The sequence below is a fragment of the Populus nigra genome, chromosome 11, assembly GCF_951802175.1.
Source record: "Populus nigra chromosome 11, ddPopNigr1.1, whole genome shotgun sequence".
NCBI lineage: Eukaryota > Viridiplantae > Streptophyta > Magnoliopsida > Malpighiales > Salicaceae > Populus > Populus nigra.
Window position 1 is genome coordinate 16,294,842 of NC_084862.1, and position 21,544 is coordinate 16,316,385.

At 35.5% G+C, this 21,544-nt stretch overlaps 1 protein-coding gene and 1 long non-coding RNA gene across 2 annotated transcripts; both read left to right on the plus strand.

Annotated features, from left to right (window-relative positions):
• Positions 1 to 11,204: 11,204 nt before the first annotated feature.
• Positions 11,205 to 13,386, plus strand: LOC133668374 (uncharacterized). The gene is made up of 3 exons (XR_009833687.1): positions 11,205 to 11,634; positions 12,549 to 12,628; positions 13,219 to 13,386. It is a non-coding gene; the product is annotated as an uncharacterized LOC133668374 (long non-coding RNA).
• A 2,993-nt stretch (positions 13,387 to 16,379) lies between these two features.
• On the plus strand, positions 16,380 to 19,944 carry LOC133668611 (probable disease resistance protein At4g27220). The gene has a single exon (XM_062088568.1). The coding sequence runs from the start codon at positions 16,504 to 16,506 to the stop codon at positions 19,825 to 19,827; it is 3,324 nt and encodes a 1,107-aa protein (XP_061944552.1). The 5' UTR covers positions 16,380 to 16,503; the 3' UTR covers positions 19,828 to 19,944.
• Positions 19,945 to 21,544: the final 1,600 nt, after the last annotated feature.

A 21,544-nucleotide genomic window follows, 5' to 3' on the forward strand; every position in this document is an offset into this window, starting at 1 on the left:
GGACATGTAGGATCATGGATTGTGTTTGGGCTGATTTGGAGGGTGATTTGGGGCTGATTTGGGGCTGAATTTAAGCATCAAATAAGGATACAAATGTACCTATTATTTGGGCTAAGATTGACATTGAAACCTTGAGTGTTTGATGGTTGAAGTTTGCACACAACATAAGGCATGTTTGGGCTTGAAATAGATCATATGATATTCTTTTCTAGAATTGGACTAGAATTGATTTTTGGGGCAAATTTGGAGCACTTATTTGAACCAAGATTTGCTTCAATCTTCAACTAAATTTCTCTTCAATTCTTTGTTCCGAATTCCGACGTTGAATTTTCTGAAATAATTCATTTAAGCTCCAAAAACCTATCGAGACATTAAAAGAAACTTCATTACTAAAAATCACATCAATTATTATAAAAAACCCAAATAAAAATAATAAATACATATGTAAAATAAGAGACTTAATGATACTTTTGATGCACAATCACACCCCCCAACTTAGATTTTGCTAGTCCTCAAGCAAAACAAAACATAAAACCTTTGAAATAAAAAGAATAATAATAACATAATTAGGCTCGACTCATCACACTTAAAGGACATATCATGCAAACATTGGTATCTTTAACTTAGTGTACACAATAACAAATAAAGAAAAATAAGCATACTCACATTCTCTAAATCAAACATCCATACAAAATTCCAAATTCAATCGTATTTATCATGCAACCAACATAATTGATTCACGCAAAAACTCAACTTGTAATCTTCCCTTCTTACTACTACAAACAAGGTTGCAAACTAGAGAAATATCTATATATATTTTTTTCTTTTTTCTTTTTTTTTTCTCTTTTTTTTTTTTGAAGATATTATTTATTCTTTTTCTTTAAGTGGTCACTTCCCTTTTGACGCGAATACAAACATTTGTGATGAATGCACCCGGTTACTCACAAAGTCACAAACTTAAAGTGCTTTGCATACTCATATTTCAAGCTGCCGTTTGACGTAAAGATAAACATTTGTGATGAATACCCCTAGTTACTGAGCAACTCAAAACATTGGAGTAGATAGAATTTTGTACACATTTGTGTAATAATGATTACTCTATTTACTTAAACCTTGTTTAGGACTAGATCAAAAGGGATGATCACAAGTAAAGCATCACACTCATCTTTCATGCATAATCACACAACTCACACAACTTTTACAAGGAAAGATGTACTTCAATAATCTTAAGAAAAAAGTATGCTATATCTTGCTTTATAAGATATTATCTATCCCAAATTAAAGCATGCAATGTTCAACACAATAATGAATCCAAAAATGTAATGTTGATCTTAAACAAGTCTCATTCACATACGAATGCAAGTTTTTTTTTTTTTTTAACAAGCATGGTTATCTCAAGCATTCAACATAATTAAATATCTAAAATTAAGTTTTTCATTATCCTCAATGTAAAAAAAGAAAGAGAAGAAAAGTATAAAGATTAGAAAACTGTTACTCCCCTTTTGTTCTCAAGGATGAATGTCTGATTGAATTGGACATGAGCTGACTTCTTGCTTGATTTTTTTTACCTGCATATCACAACTAAAAGAAAACATTGATGTTTTATTTTTTTTTTTGAAAATAAAGAACCTCACACCCCCCCAACTTAAAATAATGCATTGTCCCTAATGCATGAACAAGAAAATATAAGAGATGGAAGAAAGAGGAAAAAAAAATAAAAAAAAATGAAAAAAAATAAAAATAAAAACTCATTACTTCTGATACTACAATGGTATTGGATCTTCAAGATCCAATGTCTCAACTTCAGCCACAAAGTTTTCAAGATAAGGTTTCAATCGATGACCATTTACTTTGAAAACATTTCCATTCTTAGGATTTTCTACCTCAAATGCACCATGCTCAGAGATGGATTTAATCACAAATGGACCAATCCATTTTGTCCTTAACTTCCCAGGAAAGAGATGTAATCGTGAATTATACAAGAGAACCTTTTGACCAACATGAAAGGATTTTCTAAAAATGTGTTTATCATGCAAAGCTTTCATCTTATGTTTTGAAATTTTTGCATTTTCAAATGCATCATTTCTCAGCTCCTCTAATTCATCCAATTGAAGCTTTCTATTTTTGCCAACCTCGTTTTCATTATCATTGAATTGCCGGATGGCCCAATATGCACGGTGCTCAATCTCAACAGGGAGATGACAAGGCTTTCCATAAACTAGCCTATAAGGAGACATTCCTAAAGAGGTCTTGTAAGCAGTGCGATATGCCCACAAAGCATCAACTAGTCGTAGGGACCAATCTTTACGGTTTGGATTGACTGTTTTCTCTAGAATGTTCTTGATCTCCCTATTTGCCAACTCAGCTTGGCCACTAGTCTGTGGATGATAGGGGGTACTGACCTTGTGAATTACACTATATTTTCTCATCAAAATCCCAACGGGCTTGTTACAAAAATGCTTACCCCCATCACTAATCATAGCCCGGGGCATGCCAAAACGAGAGAAAATATTTTCTTTCAAGAATTTGACCACAACTCGATGGTCATTGGTTCGAGATGCAATGGCCTCCACCCATTTAGACACATAATCAACAGCTACAAGGATGAATTGGTAACCAAATGAACTTGGAAAAGGTCCCATGAAATCAATCCCCCAACAATCAAATATTTCCAAAACAAGAATGGGGTTTAGGGGCATCATGTTACGCCTAGTAAGGTTACCTAGTCGTTGGCATCGGTCACATGCAACACAGAAGGCATGGACATCTTTGAACATGGTGGGCCAATAAAAACCACACTGCAAGATCTTGGCAGTGGTTTTCTTGGAAGAGAAATGCCCACCACATGCTAATGCATGACAAAAATTAATTACACTTGGAATTTCATGATCAGGGATGCACCGCCTAACAATTTGGTCAGGGCAGTATTTAAATAGGTAGGGGTCATCCCAAAAAAAGGTGCGCACGTTACGCAAGAATTTTTGTTTGTCAAGTTTAGACCAATGAGAAGGAATCTGACTTGTGGCTAGGTAATTTGCTATGTCAGCATACCATGGAGAGCCAATGTAGGAAACAGTACCTGCACAAAATAAATTTTCATCAGCAAAGAATTCATTTATTGGAGATTCATCAATTGTGGTCTCATAGCTTGAAAGACGGGACAAATGATCAGCCACTACATTCTCTACTCCCTTTTTATCTCGAATTTCAAGGTTAAACTCTTGGAGTAAGAGGATCCATCGAATCAAACGTGGCTTGACATCTTGTTTTGTGAGCAAGTATTTCAATGCTGCATGATCAGTAAAAACAATAACAAGAGATCCAACCAAATAAGACCTAAACTTGTCCAATGCAAATACTACAGCTAAAAGTTCTTTTTCAGTTGTAGTGTAATTCAATTGAGCATCATTCAAAGTCTTGCTAGCATAATAAATGACATGAGGTTTCTTATCTTTTCTTTGTCCTAAAACAGCCCCTACCGCAAAATCACTAGCATCACACATCAGTTCAAATGGTAAAGACCAATCAGGAGCTTGCATGATTGGTGCAGTGGTCAACAACCCTTTAAGCTTTTCAAAAGCTTCTTGACATTTTGATGTCCAATCAAATTGAACATCTTGTGACAACAAGTTACACAATGGTTTGGCAATGGTACTAAAAGAATGAATGAATCTTCGGTAAAAACCAGCGTGTCCTAAAAAGGATCTCACATCTTTCACAGTCCGAGGGGTAGGTAATTTTTGAATGACTTCAACCTTTGACTTATCTACCTCTATCCCTTTTGAAGAGACAATGTGACCTAAGACAATGCCATGTGTCACCATAAAATGACATTTCTCCCAATTAAGTACAAGATTCCTCTCTTCACACCTTTCAAGAACTTTTTCTAAATGCATTAGACACAACTCATAAGAATCCCCATAAACTGAAAAATCATCCATGAAAACTTCCAAAAAATTTTCCACCATGTCACTAAAGATACTCATCATACACCTTTGAAAAGTGGCTGGTGCATTACACAAGCCAAAAGGCATTCTTCTATAAGCATAGGTACCAAAAGGACAAGTGAAAGTGGTTTTTTCTTGGTCTTCTAAAGAAATCTCAATTTGGTTGTAACCTGAGTATCCATCAAGAAAACAATAGAAAGCTCTTCCGGCTACTCTTTCAAGCACTTGGTCTAAAAATGGAAGTGGAAAATGGTCCTTCCTAGTCACCATGTTCAACTTACGATAATCAATGCACATACGCCATCCAGTTTGGATTCTAGTTGGTACTAGCTCATTATTTTCATTTTTCACTACCGTGACTCCAGATTTTTTTGGGACAACTTGGGTTGGACTAACCCATTTTGAGTTTGCAATGGGGTAAATGATACCCGCATCAAGTAGCTTAAGCACTTCACATCTTACTACTTCCTTCATGTTTGGGTTCAATCGTCTTTGCATTTGCCTCACAGTTTTAGCCTCTTCTTCAAGATAGATTCTATGTGTACATAAAAGAGGGCTAATTCCTTTCAAGTCAGTAATAGTCCACCCAATTGCTTTTTTGTGTTTTCTCACCACTCTCAAAAGTTCTTGTTCCTGCTCTATGCTAAGTTTTGATGAAATCACAATAGGATATGATTCATCTTCCCCTAGAAATGCATACTTAAGATCACTCGGTAAAGGCTTCCTTTCTGGTTTATAAGGTTGGACAAGAGATGCCTCAGCTTTCACTTGGGGTGAAATCAAAGGCTCAAATGATGGGGTCCATTGACCTATTGACATAAGAGGCATTGGATCTAGATAAGTCTCGAGTTCTCTTACTTCCTCATCAACACATTCCAAAGAATAAAATCTTTCATCATGAATTAAAGTTCTCTCCAATGGATCCTTGATCCACTCTCTCTCAAAGTGTTCTTGACAAACTGTTTGGATCAAATCTACCTCTCTAATGTCCTCATGTTCACCAATTTGTTTAGAGACATTGAATATGTTCATCTCCACAGTCATGTTCCCAAAAGACAATTTCATCACCCCATTCCTACAGTTGATTAAAGCATTGGATGTAGCTAGGAAAGGTCTACCTAAGATGACTGGGATGGGAGCATTAGAACCTTGAATTGGTGCGGTGTCTAACACTACAAAATCAACAGGAAAGTAGAATTTATCTACTTGGACCAACACATCCTCAACAATACCCCTGGGAATCTTGATTGACCTATCAGCTAATTGAAGGGTGATTCGAGTAGGCTTGATTTCTCCTGAACCTAATTGTTCGTAAACAGTGTAGGGTATCAAATTCACACTTGCTCCTAAATCCAACAAAGCTTGGTCTATCTTATGATTTCCAATAATGCATGAAATGGTAGGACAACCAGGATCTTTGTATTTGGGAGGGGTCTTAAACTGGATGATGGCACTAGCATGTTCAGTTAGAAAGGCTCTTTCTTTCACATTCAATCTCCTTTTGACTGTGCATAAGTCCTTGAGGAACTTTGCATAAGATGGGACTTGTTTAATTGCATCAAGGAGTGGAATGTTGACTTTCACTTGTTTGAACAATTCATAGATTTCTGAGTTCATAAGATCATGTTTAGGTTTCCCTAACCTTTGTGGAAATGGTGCTCTAGGAACAAATTCTAAATCACTCACTTTGACTCCAATTTTGCTTGAATCATCTCCTTTCTCACTCATCTCTTTCTCATTTATCTCACCTTCTTTGTCACTCAAGCTCTCATTTGTCACTTGTGTTTTGATTTCCTCTTCACTTTCCCTAGATTCCTCCTCCACAATACTTCTAGGAATCCCAAAACCTATAGCTTTGTCAACAATCTTTCCACTTCTTAGGGTAGTGATGGCTTGGACTTGTTCATGGTTTGAAGGTTCACTAGATGAGGATTCACTCATGTGTACCTGACCTCTAGGATTTGGCATTGGTTGAGCTGGGATCTTTCCCTTCTCTTGAATGCTTAGTGATTGAGTCAACTTGGTTAGTTGACTTCGAATGTCATCTAAGGTCCTATTGGTCTGGTCTTGAAATTTGTAAGCTTGGTTGTTGATTCCTCCTTGTGTTTGTATGAATTGTTGAAGAGTATCCTCTAGGGATCTCTTATGAGGTGGTTGGTATGTGTTATGTGTGGGAGCATGAAATGGTTGGGGTGGAGGTTGAAATGTTTGAGGTACTGAAGGGCCCTCATTTCTCCATCCAAAATTTGGGTGGTTCCTCCATCCAGGATTGTAGGTCTCAGAGTAGGGATTGCCTACTTGGTTTGAAAATGGCTTTCTAGCATTACTTGAATCAGAAGTTTGGCCATATAGCACTTCCTTGAAGGCTGGAATGGTAGGACACTCAGTTGTCCTATGCCCTTTGCTCTCACAAACAACACAACTTTCCTCTTGTTGTTCACTCATGACATGCACTTTTTTAATCTCAAGAGACTCTACTTTCCTAGCCAATGAGGCTAATCTAGCATTGAGGTCATCAGTCTCTTTCAATTGGAACTTCCCACTTGAATGAGAAAAGGTGTTTCTAGACTCAACATGAAGTGGGAGAGAAGTCTCCCATTGCTTTGTGTTTTCAGCCAATTGATCAAAGAAATCAAAGGCTTCACTTGGTTCTTTGTCATAAAACTCACCATTACACATGGTTGACACTAGCTTTTTAAAATCTGCGGTAAGAGAGTCGTAGAAGAAACTCACTAACCTCCACATCTCAAAACCATGGTGGGGGCATGCATTTAACAAGTCTTTGAACCTTTCCCAAGCTTGGTGAAATGACTCATTTGGACTACAAGAAAAATTCATCATTTGACGTTGTAAGGCTGCCGTCCTATGAGTGGGGAAGTATTTTTTCAAAAATTCAGCTTGCATTTCTCTCCATGTACCTATAGACCTAGGACGCAAGGAGTTTAGCCAAAGCTTGGCTTTATCCTTTAGAGAGAATGGGAACAATTTAAGACGAATAGTTTCCTCGGTGCATGTTCTATCAATAAAAGTATTACATACCTCTTCAAAGTCCTTAATGTGTATGTATGGATTTTCAGAATCCATACCGTGAAATGTGGGAAGAAGTTGAATCATGCCCGGTTTCAAATTGAAAGCTTGTTGGTTAAGAGGTAAGATAATACACGAAGGTGTACTTTGTCTAGCCGGGTGAAGATACTCTCTAAGAGTTCGAAAATTAGGTTGATCATTGAATTGTGGAGGTCCATTACCTTGAACACTCCCTTCACCCTCTACATCTTCAACATTAGCCATGATAAAAAAAACAATAATATAACAATTATATGAATACGAAAGGAAAGGAAAAGAAAAAGAAAAAGAAAAAAAAAAGATTGCAAATAAAAGTAAATGAAACGTAAAAGATAAAGTAATAGCTCAAAAATAAAAATACAACAAATTAAGAAATTCACTCTCTAACTAATAAGCAATAGTAACAACAATAAACATTAAAAGATAATTATAACAAGCATGAATAAAAGGCGGTAATACCGGCCAAGCACTTCAAACAATAAATATAAGAAAAATAACAACAATAAACAACAAAATAAAATAAAATGAACAAAAGGCGGTAGTACCAGCCAAGCACTTCAGACAATAAATATAAGAAAAATAACAACAATAAACAACAAAATAAAATAAAATAAACAAGAGGCGGTAAAACCAGCCTTATAATATAAACAATAAATATTATAAACTAATTAGAATAGACAATAAAAGAAAAATGGTTGAACCAACAAAAATCCAACAATTAATAGTCCAGTCCACAGTCCAATATCCGAAAAGTTGAGGTCAAATTTTATTTTTTTTAGGCGGTAAAACCAGCCATTTGATTTTTTATTTTTATGTATTTTTTTTGTTTTCCAATAATCAAATAGAAATTTGTTACCTTTGCTTGCTAGCTCCCCGGCAACGGCGCCAAAATTGCTTGACCGCTTTTTATGTTCGGCTTGTTTTAACTCGCAAGTGCACGAGTGTGCGATGTAGCAATTAACTCGGTAAGATCGAGGTCATATCCACAGAGAGCTAGATCTGGAAATTAAGCTAGGTAACAAAACAAAACTCAAGAGAAATTAAATTAACAATAACTTGGTTGAAAATGATTGATGGATTTGTTTTCAAAGATGAAAAAGTGTAAATAGATTTTAAATGACAAGAAAAAGTAAGTCTTGGTCCAAATCAATTTTAATGGTGATGTATTGGTGATTCCTTTAACATATATAAGATAACTCAACCTAATATCAACGATGGTGATATTAGATCGGAAGATATTACAATGAAGTTTAAAAGGATGAAGATTGATTATTGCTTAAGAATGTACAAATATTTTCATATTAAGTAAGACATTGAATCAAGCAATCTCTATACCAAAACTAAGGTTTGTGCATAAAAATTCAAGATTATAACATTACCTAAATGATTTCTAAAATTTCTTTGCAATAATAAACATTCATGAAGAAAATGAAAAGATAGACATTAAGATTCATTCATATCTTAAAGAACTCACCTCAACCACCATCATCCTTGATTTGGATCCAAGAAGAAGATTAGCCAACCATGATTAGATATAATAACACTTTAATAAACATAAAATGACTTGAATCAAACTGAAATAATGAGTTTTACAAGCTAAAGAACCGAAATCTATAAAGAAGAACACAACACAATTTCAGTAAAAATTCGGACACAAATCTGACTCTAACTTTGGACAGCAATTCGACCCTTTTAGAAGCCTCCCCTGGAGATGGCTATTAGAGACATATTTATAGGCCATTCTGTTAGCTTTCCAGATCATTAAAGAACAGCTCATTTGGACATCTGAGTCAAAAGTTATGGACAAAACACCGAAAGGTGTTCTGGAAAATCAAACCAGGCCAGCTTGGAGAACACTTTGGTGCACGTTTTTCTTCCTCCTTTATGAGTTGTCTCTTTCTTCTTTTGACCCAAAATAATGTCACAATGTCCCCTCCAGCTTTCCATCCATGTGCTTGCCCTCTTGAATCAATGAATTACCCAAATAAATCAAATGTTATTTATTGTGTGGACATGTAGGATCATGGATTGTGTTTGGGCTGATTTGGAGGGTGATTTGGGGCTGATTTGGGGCTGAATTTAAGCATCAAATAAGGATACAAATGTACCTATTATTTGGGCTAAGATTGACATTGAAACCTTGAGTGTTTGATGGTTGAAGTTTGCACACAACATAAGGCATGTTTGGGCTTGAAATAGATCATATGATATTCTTTTCTAGAATTGGACTAGAATTGATTTTTGGGGCAAATTTGGAGCACTTATTTGAACCAAGATTTGCTTCAATCTTCAACTAAATTTCTCTTCAATTCTTTGTTCCGAATTCCGACGTTGAATTTTCTGAAATAATTCATTTAAGCTCCAAAAACCTATCGAGACATTAAAAGAAACTTCATTACTAAAAATCACATCAATTATTATAAAAAACCCAAATAAAAATAATAAATACATATGTAAAATAAGAGACTTAATGATACTTTTGATGCACAATCAACCAGCTTTGTGATGTATGCAGGAATAATATTGGACTTTAAATGGTTTTATTTCTTAAATAAATTAAAGAATTTAAGTTAATCTCTTGGCAGCAGGATGGATGAAAAAATAAATCATCTGTATCCATGCTCTCCTGACTACTTGGAACACCTTGCTTAAGACATCAGGCGATCAAGATATTTAATATGAAATTCAACACAAGCTGATGATCCCAGTTCTGTCATTGATTCAGGCAAATTTAAAGTTAAAGGATGCAATATGAAATTTCTACCATCCCATGATTACCTGGACAAATGCACGTCATACTGCATAAGCATGGCAATGAGTGTATTGTTTTTTTTTGCGCATGCAGTTAGGGGTGGCTCTTCCATTCAATTATACTGCCCGAGCCTTTTGTCGAAGTGTATTTATTATGTTGTTTGCCATGTCCTCTAAGAGTAACCTTTCATTTAATTCAATTCATAGAATATTTGCTTTGGAGAATAAAGGCCTTCTTGGAAAAGTTTGGCTATCACTTTCAGCTGTGAATATGATTTCTAAAAAGTTTATAGCTTCTGGAAATAAAACATGGAATGGGCTGAGATATTAGTATTTAAAATATCACAGAACATTTAAAAGTCACAGCTATGCATAAAAGTAAAGTCACAGCGACGGCCAAACTGGTGATTCTCGAACGAGCACTTGTCCTACCTTAGCTTTCATGTCTTGTTTATTGGCGTGTTGACATCCAACTTGACGATCACGATCTGTGATCTTGTGTGGGATTCTTCGTTCACCCTTCAATGATAATCTTAATTAGATCGAACTCCAAAACCACAGAAAGATTCACATTTTGATATCTAACAACAGTAGACTCAAGGATTTGAGGCAGTGTAATGTGAACACGTTGAATAGTTTGTGTGAATAAATAAAGCAGAAAGTGATTCATGAGAGTGACATTGGTGGTTTCCAGGAGGCAGTGAGTGAGACTAGTCTTTGCATACAGAAATAAACTTGCTGTTTACCAATATCTATTGACTTCTCCAAAGAAAACAACATAAAGTTGCTTCCAAATTGCAGTGAATTTTTTAATAGCTAGTCTTCCACTAAGAGAGAGATCTCTCTCAGTATACCATTGATTTCCTAATTTCCCTCACCAAATTTCTTAAACCTTTCTCATGATCTGTGCTTTTTTTTCTGATTGAATCGAATGACCTCTTTTTGAGTTCTTGATCTGTACCTTTCTTGCTTGCAAGGTAAATCCTACTCTAATCTATTTTAGAACTCAAAACTCATATCATAGCTTTATTCTTACATGTTCATATTGCCATCAACTTCAACTACTTATCTTAAAAACAAGCAGAATTTTTATATTTCTTCCAAATTTTTATTTTAGATTGCTTTTCTGACAATTATTTAAATTATTCAATATTTGTTATAATTTTTAATCTGCTTAACGAACATCTCTGTAGGAAAATATATCATTAAGTCCCTGCCTATTTAATTTTAGAATTTTTAATGATTGATTTAATTATACAGATTCAGTTTATTTTGTTAACACACTTAAGGCTAGGATGTTTTTGTTGGAAAAACAATGACAGAACAAAGGAGGGATAACTACTCATACAATTTGGTGGAATACAATACGCTAAACAATGGTACTCTCACATCTTTCATTATCAAATCCATATAATATATATAGACATTATAAAATGTCTTTTACAATCTTCAAAGTACCTTATTAATATTAGAATCTTCAATGCTTACTCTAGATTCATAGTATTTCTAACGTGGATGATTATTCATTGAACTAACTTCAATACACTTAATCTTGATAAACAAGTTTAATAACTAACATTCTCCCCTCTTAAACTTGTTCCGTCCATGTAATGTTTTGAATATAAAGACATAGGAAAAGGCTAGAAAGCCCTTGAATGCTTAGATGTAGGAATAAATTAAATGAGGGGTATAGTAGTAATTGAATAAAGAGATAATAAATATAAATAGGAAGTAAAAAAAAAAGGAAAGAGGGATCTGAATTTTGAGAGAGAACAAACCGTGAGAGAGAAGGGAGGAAGAAGAAGAAGAAGAGAAAAGAGGGGAAAATAAGGGAAAAAGAAAAGGAGTTGGAGGAAATAAGTAAAAAGGGGTAAGATTATGCTTTAATGTGTATAATATGTTTTCTTTAGCTTTAATTTCGGTTTTGATAAATGTTAGGGTTATGAAATTTGTGTTTTGAGTTTAATTGATGAATTAAATTGAATGTTAGGGGTTGATTGTTATGGGTAATTGATTAATGAGTTGATTATGGAAGATTGTGATGATTTTGAGTTATGAATTGTGTAAATGGTGAATGTTGAGTTAGAAATTTGGCAAGAACAGTAGGTAACCTGTGAGAATTCTGAGTTGGAGGTTGAAGATGACGAAAATTCAATTTGGTCCCTCAATTTTGGAAAATTACAGTTTAGTCCCCAAACTTTGGAAAATTTGCAGAATGGTCCCTGAGCCTATTCCGAGATTCTGAACAGAATAACATATGAATTATGGACAGAATTACTGTATAGATAAGAGAATTTAACACTTTCAATTTGGTCCTCCAATTTGACAAAAATTACAATTTGACCCTAAAAATTTGGTAAAATTCCAGAATGGTCCCTGGAGTATAATGAGATGATCTGGACAGAAATGAGGATGAATTATGGACATAATTTCAGTATATTCATGGATTTATGATAAATTTTAGTTTGGTCCTCCAATTTGACAAAAGTTGCAATTTGACCCTTAAGAATATGATAAATTACAGATTAGTCCCTAGCTGTAATATTACCTTTTTCAGATTGGTTTGATGAATAATTGAGGGTTATTTAGTGAATTATTACCAATTTTATTAATTGTTTTATTATGAATTAGATTTCGGGAAAACCGTTAAATGTTGGGTTTTTAGGAAAGATAACTAGTTAGTTCAAAAACATATAGGGTTATGGAATATACCCTTAGATAAGTGTATTAAATAGGTTATATATTATTTTGAGTCATTCTTAAATATGTCTCCTTTACATTCAGATAATCCTGATATTCTACCGGCGGGACGTCAGTAGGATTTTCTTCGATATCAGCTTTGAGTTTTGTTGCTTTCGAGTCAGGTGAGTGGATAATTTTCCATATGCATGAGAAATATTATAAATATTTGATTTGTTAATATGAATTGGATCATGCTTTTTGATAATATATATGTTGATTATTATCTTTGTTATGATAAGCATGATCAATTGTTGAATCCGAATTATTGATATGAACCAGTATATATATTCTGAATTGACTTCTGAATTGATAGCTCCTCATTTGATTGATGTCATGAGTTGAGCCTTGAGATATGAATATGTCTGTTTGATTATGATTATGAACCTATGGTATGTCAGTCAGAATACCCATGCTAACAGGTAGTGTTAGTCTTTGTGCACATCGTATCTGAACCCTAGTTGGTTGGGGGAGTCACCAACCTGCGTGGACTGATCATCCCACAGTACGGAGCCTCATGCTCATTGCATTTTGATTTTCTGACGAGTTTTACCACATGATCTTCTTGTTATGGCCAATTTGAGAACACTTCCATAAGAACCTAAAGCCAATTGTATATATATTTCTCATTGCTGTATTACCTCGTGTGTGTATATTGAATGTTATCTACTCACTGAGTTGTTGAACTCACCCTCTCATTATTTATCCTTTTCAGGCTTATAGCTTGATAGCAGGTCACTTTGTTGGACCTCAGAACCTGCTCTTTTGGTTGTAAATTGTACCTTTTCCCTTTATGTCTAGTTAGTGCTCCAAAACTCTGAATTTATATAAACTCTTGTATTAAGACAATTCAATTATATTATGAAGTTGATTTTGTTATTAATGCTGCGTTGAACTCTGATTGAGTAGGATAAGTTTGTATGTAAGTTTGGGTTCGCATAGGTATGGAACCTTGGAGGGGAACCTTGCCTATGTGCCGGTCATGGATCCGGGATTCAGGTCGTGACAGTCCATCTTCATGATTCCAAGCTTCTTCTTCAAATAACAGAACACATCAGTCTTCAATGGCTTTGTAAAAATATCTGCAATTTGTTCATTAGTTTTGACATGAACTAACTCCACATCGCCTTCTTTTATGTGCTCTCTAATGAAGTGAAATCGAGTATCAATATGTTTTGAATGTTCATGATGAACTCGATTCTTTACAAGTGCTATAGCAGACTTGTTATCAACAAAGATTCGTGTAACCTTGCTCTATTTCTGCTGCAAATCTTCCATCAGTTTCCTTAGCCATATTGCATAACACACACACGATGCAGAAACAATGTATTCTGCTTCACATGTGGATAATGCAATAATAGATTGTTTCTTTGATTTCCATGTGAAAGTTGTTTCTCCCATAAAAAATACAAACCAGTTGTGCTTTTTCTGTCTTCCAAGCTTCCTGCCCAGTCACTATCATTGTAACCTGTAATTTCAAGATTCTGCGAAGATGAATAAAACAATCCATAGCTTGAAGTTCCTTTAACAAAATGAAGGATCCTTTTGTTGTCTTCAAATGTGAACTTGGCTTCTCCATATATCTGCTAATCAAGCTAACTCCAAACAGAATGTCTGGTCTGGTACATATTAAATAATGCAAGCAACCCCCAATACTTTTGTAGTATGTAGGATTAACTAGATCTCCTTCTCTTTCTTTAGTTAACTTGGTTCCATATTCAACTGGATTGTCTGCTGGACAACAATCTTCCATGGCAAATTTCTTCAAAACTTCTGTTGCATACTTGGTTTGTGAAATGAAGATTCCATCACTGCACTGCTTCACCTCTAATCCCAGAAAATAGGCCATGAGACCTAAGTCTGTCATTTCAAATTCCTTTACCATCGATTGCTTGAAGTCTTGAATCATAGTTGGAGCATCCCCCTGTGAAAAGTATATCATCAACATATAAACAAACAAACATTACTCTGCCTTGTAAACTTTTCTTCACATATAATGCATGCTCGTAAGGGCATCTTGTGAATCCTTTCTGGGAAAGATAGCCATCAATTCTGAATGTTAACATATATATGCTCAGATCCAGAGGGAACATCCTGTTTCTAGTCATTTTAACTGAAGCAATTGCAGCTCTAAACTCGTCAAAAATCCTCAGATTCTTATCTTTCATATGCACTTCAAAGCCTTTCTCTAAAAACTGCCACAAACTTAGAATGTTGTTCTTCATGTCTGGAATATAAAAAACTTCTAATATGAACTTCTGCTCACCATTCTTAAGTTCAATAAGAATTCTGCCTCTTCCTTCAACTGGTCTTTGAGAAAGATCTCCAAAGGTAATGTTACCTTTATAACTTTCATCAATATCAACAAATGCTTCCTTCATACCACACATATGATTTGATGCTCCTATATCTAGATACCAGGTGCTGGAGTTGCTTCCATCAAATTTTCCACATGCCAACAATAATGCAGGCTCTTCATAATCAATTTCTTTCCCAGCAAAGTTGACATTATTGTCTTCAAATTTGTGTTGTGAACAATCTGAAGCAAAATGATCATACTGTTTACAATTATAACATTGTATGTTTGCATGATTATTCCTCCAATTTGAATAACCTCCATGACTTTTTCCTCTGCTTCTGTCACGGCCTCTGAAATTAAAATTTTGATTTCGTGCTCCATAAGATTCTTGATTTCTGAATGATATTCCTCCTCTTCCTTTTCTATGAATGAACCTTCCTCTTTGAAATGCTCCTCTGCTAGATTCATTAACATTCTTCATAGTTAACTTTGTCTGCAATGCTTGTTCAAGAGATCTTTCTTCTCCTCTTCTATCAATTTTCTGCTTATGGGCTTGCAGAGATCCCATTAATTCTTCTACTGTCAGATCTTCCAAATTCTTTGATTCTTCAATTGCTACGACCACATGATCAAACTTTGAATCCAGAGACCTCAAAATTTTCTCCATGACACGAACATCATCAATATTTTCACCATTCCTTCTCATCTGGTGAACCACAGAGATTACTTTTGTGAAGTAATCTGAAACTGTCTCATTACTTTCTTTACTCAACTTCTCAAAGTCTCCTCTCAATGCTTGCAACCATACCATTTTTGTCTTTTCAACTCCACTATAAGTCTTATTAAGCATTTCCCATGCCTCCTTTGACGTCTTTGCTGGTGCCACCATCTCAAAAGTTGCTTCATCAAGTCCTTGATAAATGTTGAATAACGCCTTATTATCCTTCTTCCTTGATTCTCTCAATGTTTGTCTTTCTGCATTACTCCTTGCTGCCTCTTCTCTTGTTGATTCTGGTTCAGTGTAACCATCTTCAACTAACTCCCATAACTCTTGTGATCTTAGTAGTGTCTTGTATTGAATACACCACATATCATAGTTTTGTTTGGTAAGACGGGGAATATGAAAATGAGAATTGTTGTTGCTGGAAGCCATATCTACTCTCAAGCTCTGATACCACTTTATTGGAAAAATACTCACAGAACAGAGAAGGGATCACTACTCACACAATTTGGTGGAATACAATACACTAAACAATGGTACTCTCACATCTTTCATTATCAAATCCATATAATATATATAGATATTATAAAATATCTTTTACAATCTTCAAAGTACCTTATTAATATTAGACTCTTCAATACTTACTCTAGATTCATAGTATTTCTAGATTCATAGTATTTCTAACGTGGATGATTATTCATTGAACTAACTTCAATACACTTAATCTTGATAAACAAGTTTAATAACTAACAATTTTCCGGTTGTTGACAAACTGTAGGATTTGTTCTTGCTGTCTTTGCTTCTGGGCTTCTTTCTTTGAAGGGCATTGCTTTGTAAGATTGAGGAATGCACTCTTTTCCTTTGCTTAATTATTTAAAAAATAATGATTTCCTCTAAATTTTCATTTTAAGATTGAGTTCTTATTTTCCAATTAACTCAACATCCATTTTTATGCCTTACTTTTGACAATTTTTTATTTGATGTTTGAAGGGCCAAAGAAGAAAGCGGTGAAAATGGCTAGACAGAGGGATCCATTTTGGGATTTTGTTGAGAAGCTGGATGATGGTCCTTTCAACTGTACATTTTGTGGCTATAAATTTGCTGCTGCTACTTCCGTTTCGAGGATCAAATTGCATTTGTCTCAAGTCAGAGGGCGTGGTGTTGCAATTTGTGACAAAGTGCCTGAAGACGTTCAAGAAGCAGCTTTTCAAGCTGTGCATAGTGGCAACAAAAGACATAAAACCATAGCAAGTTCAAGCAATTTTAATGAAAATTCCATTTTAACCACTCCACAAGAACAAAACAATGAAGTCGACAATTTGGCAGGAGATGCAGGAAGGATACAAGCACCAGGTACAATGGGTCAAGCACTTGAAAGATTTTTGGAAGAGATCAATAATGTAATGGAGGATGATATAGAGAATGGGACTGGAGGAGTTGTGCAGCCTGGTGCAGGAGCTAGCTCTTCTGGAGGGCTTACAGGCAACACAAATGAGACTCCAGGAGATCCATTACCTACTATTTTACATGTTGAAGTCGACAATGTGGCACCACAAAGGCAACATCTGGAGAGAGTAACTGGGCAGCCTGTTGTAAGAGGTAGTTCTCATGAGAGGCCACTTGTTAATCACGATGATCTTCAAGAAGATTCTTCCCAACCAACTGATCCACCATGTCTTACCCATGGAAGATATCATGATCAACTCCGTACTCCACTAGTCAACATGGTTGGAGACCCTGGGCAGCCTGTTGTGAGACATAGCTCTCGTGAAGCTCTTCAACGTAATGGCGATGAGAGCGGACGAGATGTGTTTCTAACTGAAGAACTAACAGGTGGAGAGTTTGAAAATAATAAGAATGCTATCTGGTCGTGGATAATGAATGATGAAGCCTCATCAAGTATTGGCATTTACGGGATGGGGGGTGTTGGCAAAACAACATTGCTCACACATATCTACAATCAGCTTCTACAAGAACCTGGCACTTTTCCTCATGTTCACTGGATCACGGTATCGCAGGATTTTAGTGTTTATAAATTGCAGAATCTTATTGCAAGAGACATTCGTTTAGATCTTTCAAATGAAGACAACGAGAGGAAAAGGGCTGCCAAAATGTCAAAAGCATTAATTGAGAAACAACGGTGGGTTCTCATTTTAGATGATTTGTGGAACTGTTTTGATTTTGATGTGGTGGGAATTCCTATCCAAGTGAAGGGATGCAAACTAATTCTTACAACTCGATCATTTGAAGTTTGTCAGCGAATGGTCTGCCAGGAGACAATCAAAGTGGAGCCTCTTTCAATGGAAGAAGCTTGGGCTCTGTTCACAAAGATACTTGGACGTATTCCTCCAGAAGTAGAAGAAATTGCAAAATCTATGGCAAGAGAATGTGCTGGTTTGCCTCTAGGAATTAAAACAATGGCCGGAACCATGAGGGGAGTGGATGATATATGTGAGTGGAGGAATGCTTTAGAGGAACTGAAACAATCAAGAGTTCGGCAGGAGGACATGGATGAGGAGGTATTCCAAATATTAAGATTTAGTTATATGCACTTAAAGGAGTCAGCGCTGCAACGATGTTTCTTGTACTGTGCATTATTCCCAGAAGACTTCATGATCCCTAGAGAGGATTTGATAGCTTATTTGATTGACGAGGGAGTGATAAAAGGGCTGAAGAGCAGGGAGGCAGAATTTAACAAAGGCCAATCGATGCTGAATAAACTTGAAAGAGTCTGCCTATTGGAAAGTGCTGAGAAATGGGGTGATGATGAAAGATATGTCAAGATGCATGACTTGATTAGGGACATGGCCATCCAAATACAGCAAGAGAACTCTCAAGGCATGGTTAAAGCAGGTGCACAGTTAAGAGAATTGCCGGGTGTAGAGGAGTGGACAGAGAATCTTACTAGAGTTTCACTGATGCATAACCAGATTGAAGAAATTCCTTCCAGACATTCACCAAGGTGTCCCAGTCTTTCAACTCTATTGTTGTGCGGAAATCAACTGGTGCTTATTGCAGATTCATTTTTTGAGCAATTGCATGGGCTCAAGGTTCTTGATCTGTCTTATACAGGTATCACAAAACCGCCTGATTCTGTCTCTGAATTGGTGAATCTCACTGCATTACTGCTTATTGGTTGTAAAATGTTAAGGCATGTACCGTCATTAGAAAAGCTCATGGCACTGAAAAGGTTAGATCTCTCTGGTTCTTTGGCACTTGAAAAGATGCCTCAAGGCATGGAATGTCTATGCAACCTGAGTTATCTTATAATGGATGGATGTGGTGAAAAGGAGTTTCCTAGTGGGTTGTTACCTAAACTCTCTCACCTGCAAGTCTTTGTGTTACTGGAGGATTCGGTTGTTGACAATCGTTTTATATTTCCATTATATTCTCCAATAACAGTTAAAGGAAAGGAAGTAGGATGCTTGAGGAAGTTGGAAACTTTGGTATGCCATTTTGAAGGTTACTCAGACTACGTGGAGTATCTCAAATCTCGAGATAAGACCCGATTGCTAAAAAAATACAGAATTGTTGTAGGATTGCTACATGACAATCATTATGAACATGACAAAAATAAAGTAATTGTTTTGAGTAAATTGAGTATCAACAGAGACGGAGATTTTTGGGACATGTTCCCAGAGGACATTCAACAACTGACCATTAATGAATGTGATGATGCAAAAAGCTTATGCGATGTTTCCTCTCTAATAAAGTATGCAACTGATCTGGAGTATATCTATATTAGTAGTTGCAATAGCATGGAGAGCTTGGTTTCATCTTCTTGGTACTGCTCTGCTCCACTACCTTTGCCATCTTACAACGGTATATTTTCTGGTCTTAAAAGGTTTAATTGTTCTGGCTGTAAGAGCATGAAGAAGTTGTTCCCTCTTGTCTTGCTGCCAAGCCTTGCAAACCTGGAAGAGATTACAGTTGAAGAATGTGAGAAAATGGAGATAATAGTTGGAACAAGATCAGATGATGAAGGGGTTATGGGTGAAGAAAGCAGGAACAATGAATTCAAACTCCCCAAGTTAAGACTTCTGCACTTGGTTGGATTACCAGAACTGAAAAGTATTTGCAATGCAAAACTGATTTGCGATTCTCTCGAGGTAATTTGGATTATAGAATGTGAGAAGCTGAAGAGGATGGGAATTTGTCTTCCATTGCTTGAAAATGGCCAGCCATCTCCTCCCCCTTCTCTTAAAAGAATGTATATAGAACCAAAAGAATGGTGGGAGTCAGTAGTGGAGTGGGAGCATCCTAACGCTAAGGATGTGCTTCTTCCCTTTGTAAGGTTTTTGTAGGATAAGTGACGACGCTGCCCTTAATATAATATTAAATTAAAAGTAAGCATTGTTGTTTTAATTGGATTTTAATGAATTAACCTTAAGCTATGTGTCCACTTAATTGGATTTTTGTAGGATGTCTTTTATCTTCCATTATTTACAGCGAAGGATGCAATGTTCAGATTGAAATGGATTGGCCTACCAGGCAGAAAATTTGTCTAGGCATAGCTAGAGGTTTGACTGAGGAAGCTTATACTCTCTAAAACTCTCTTTCATTCTTTGTTTAATGCTGATTGGAAAACATTTGTAAAACATTTGATGCTAGTCTCGGTTAACGCTCATTGCAAAACATCACACTGTAGTAGGTTCTGACTTGCCAAGGCATTTCCTAGGTTCAGCTAGTATTGCAGTAGTTGTTTTTAAGTGGAGACGTGTCTCCCACCATGCAGGAGTTTCCCTAATATTGTAGGCCTACAAGAACTGATAGAGTGTAATATAATATCATTCTTGAGCCCTTAATGTGTGTGTGTGTGTGTGTGTGTTTGATCGACAAGTTCTCACATTTCTATGAATTAATGCTTTGAGATTATAACTTATGAGCAGAGTTTCTCACATTTCTATGAATTAATGCTGATTTACCAAACGATTGTGAATCAAAATATTCGAATTGTGAATATTAAGGTTCTAACGTACAACCCCTTAGGTTTTAAATGTAGAACAGAAAACAAAGAAAGCAGAGCAAATTATTAATTCTTAGCCATGAGTTTGAGGATGGAACTTTTCATTGTTGAAGGAAACCAATTAAAGCTTGTGTACGAGTACATGTGCTCTATTTGTTGAGTTTATTTCTTCCATTCATCAGAAGCATTTCTTTTGGAGTTCAAAAAATAAATGTCTTTGGAGTTATTGCTTTGGAAATTGTCAGTGGTAAGAGCAACACAAACTACAGGCCAAAGGAGGAGTTTGTTTACCTTCTTGACTGAGGAAGCTTATACTCTCTAAAATTCTCCTTCATTCTTTGTTTAATGCTGATTGGAAAACATTTGTAAAACATTTGATGCATGCTAGTCTCGGTTTAATGCTCATTGCAAAACATCACATTGTAATATTAAGGTTCTAACAACTAATCAAACTGTGAATCATTACTCAAATATTAATTTGTTATAACATATTCAAGAAATTTTTCCATTTCTCATACTATTTTCTGGCCATTACTTATGAATTTAACATCTTGTGTCAATATAATCACTTGAGACTTCATTTTCTCCCTTAAATGTTGCAGAAGTAAAGTACATTCATGTCTAAAACAAAACTGTCCATGTCCTGCTTCTAGAAATCAATGAACTTCTATAAATGCAACATTGGTTTCTTTTAGTTTGGACAAAATACATTTCTGTTTCACAGTACCTATAAGTTGATTTTAACTAGAATTTCCATTTTTCTCTTTTTTTCATGAGTAAATATTTATATATCCGAACCTTCTTCGTATTTTCAACATTTAGCAGAACATTATTCCTTCTTCATATGGTAGTGATGAGATAAATGTCTTTGGCAGCACCGGCGATGTTTTGAAAAAAAAAAGAGAAAATAAATAAGAAAAGACAACAATGCCTTTGAAGACTTAAAATAGGTGTAAATGGATGAAAAGCATTAAGGTAATTGAATAAAAACTTGATAAATATAAATAGAAAAAAAAATAAAGAAAAAGAAAGCTGATTTTAGAGAGAGAACCGAG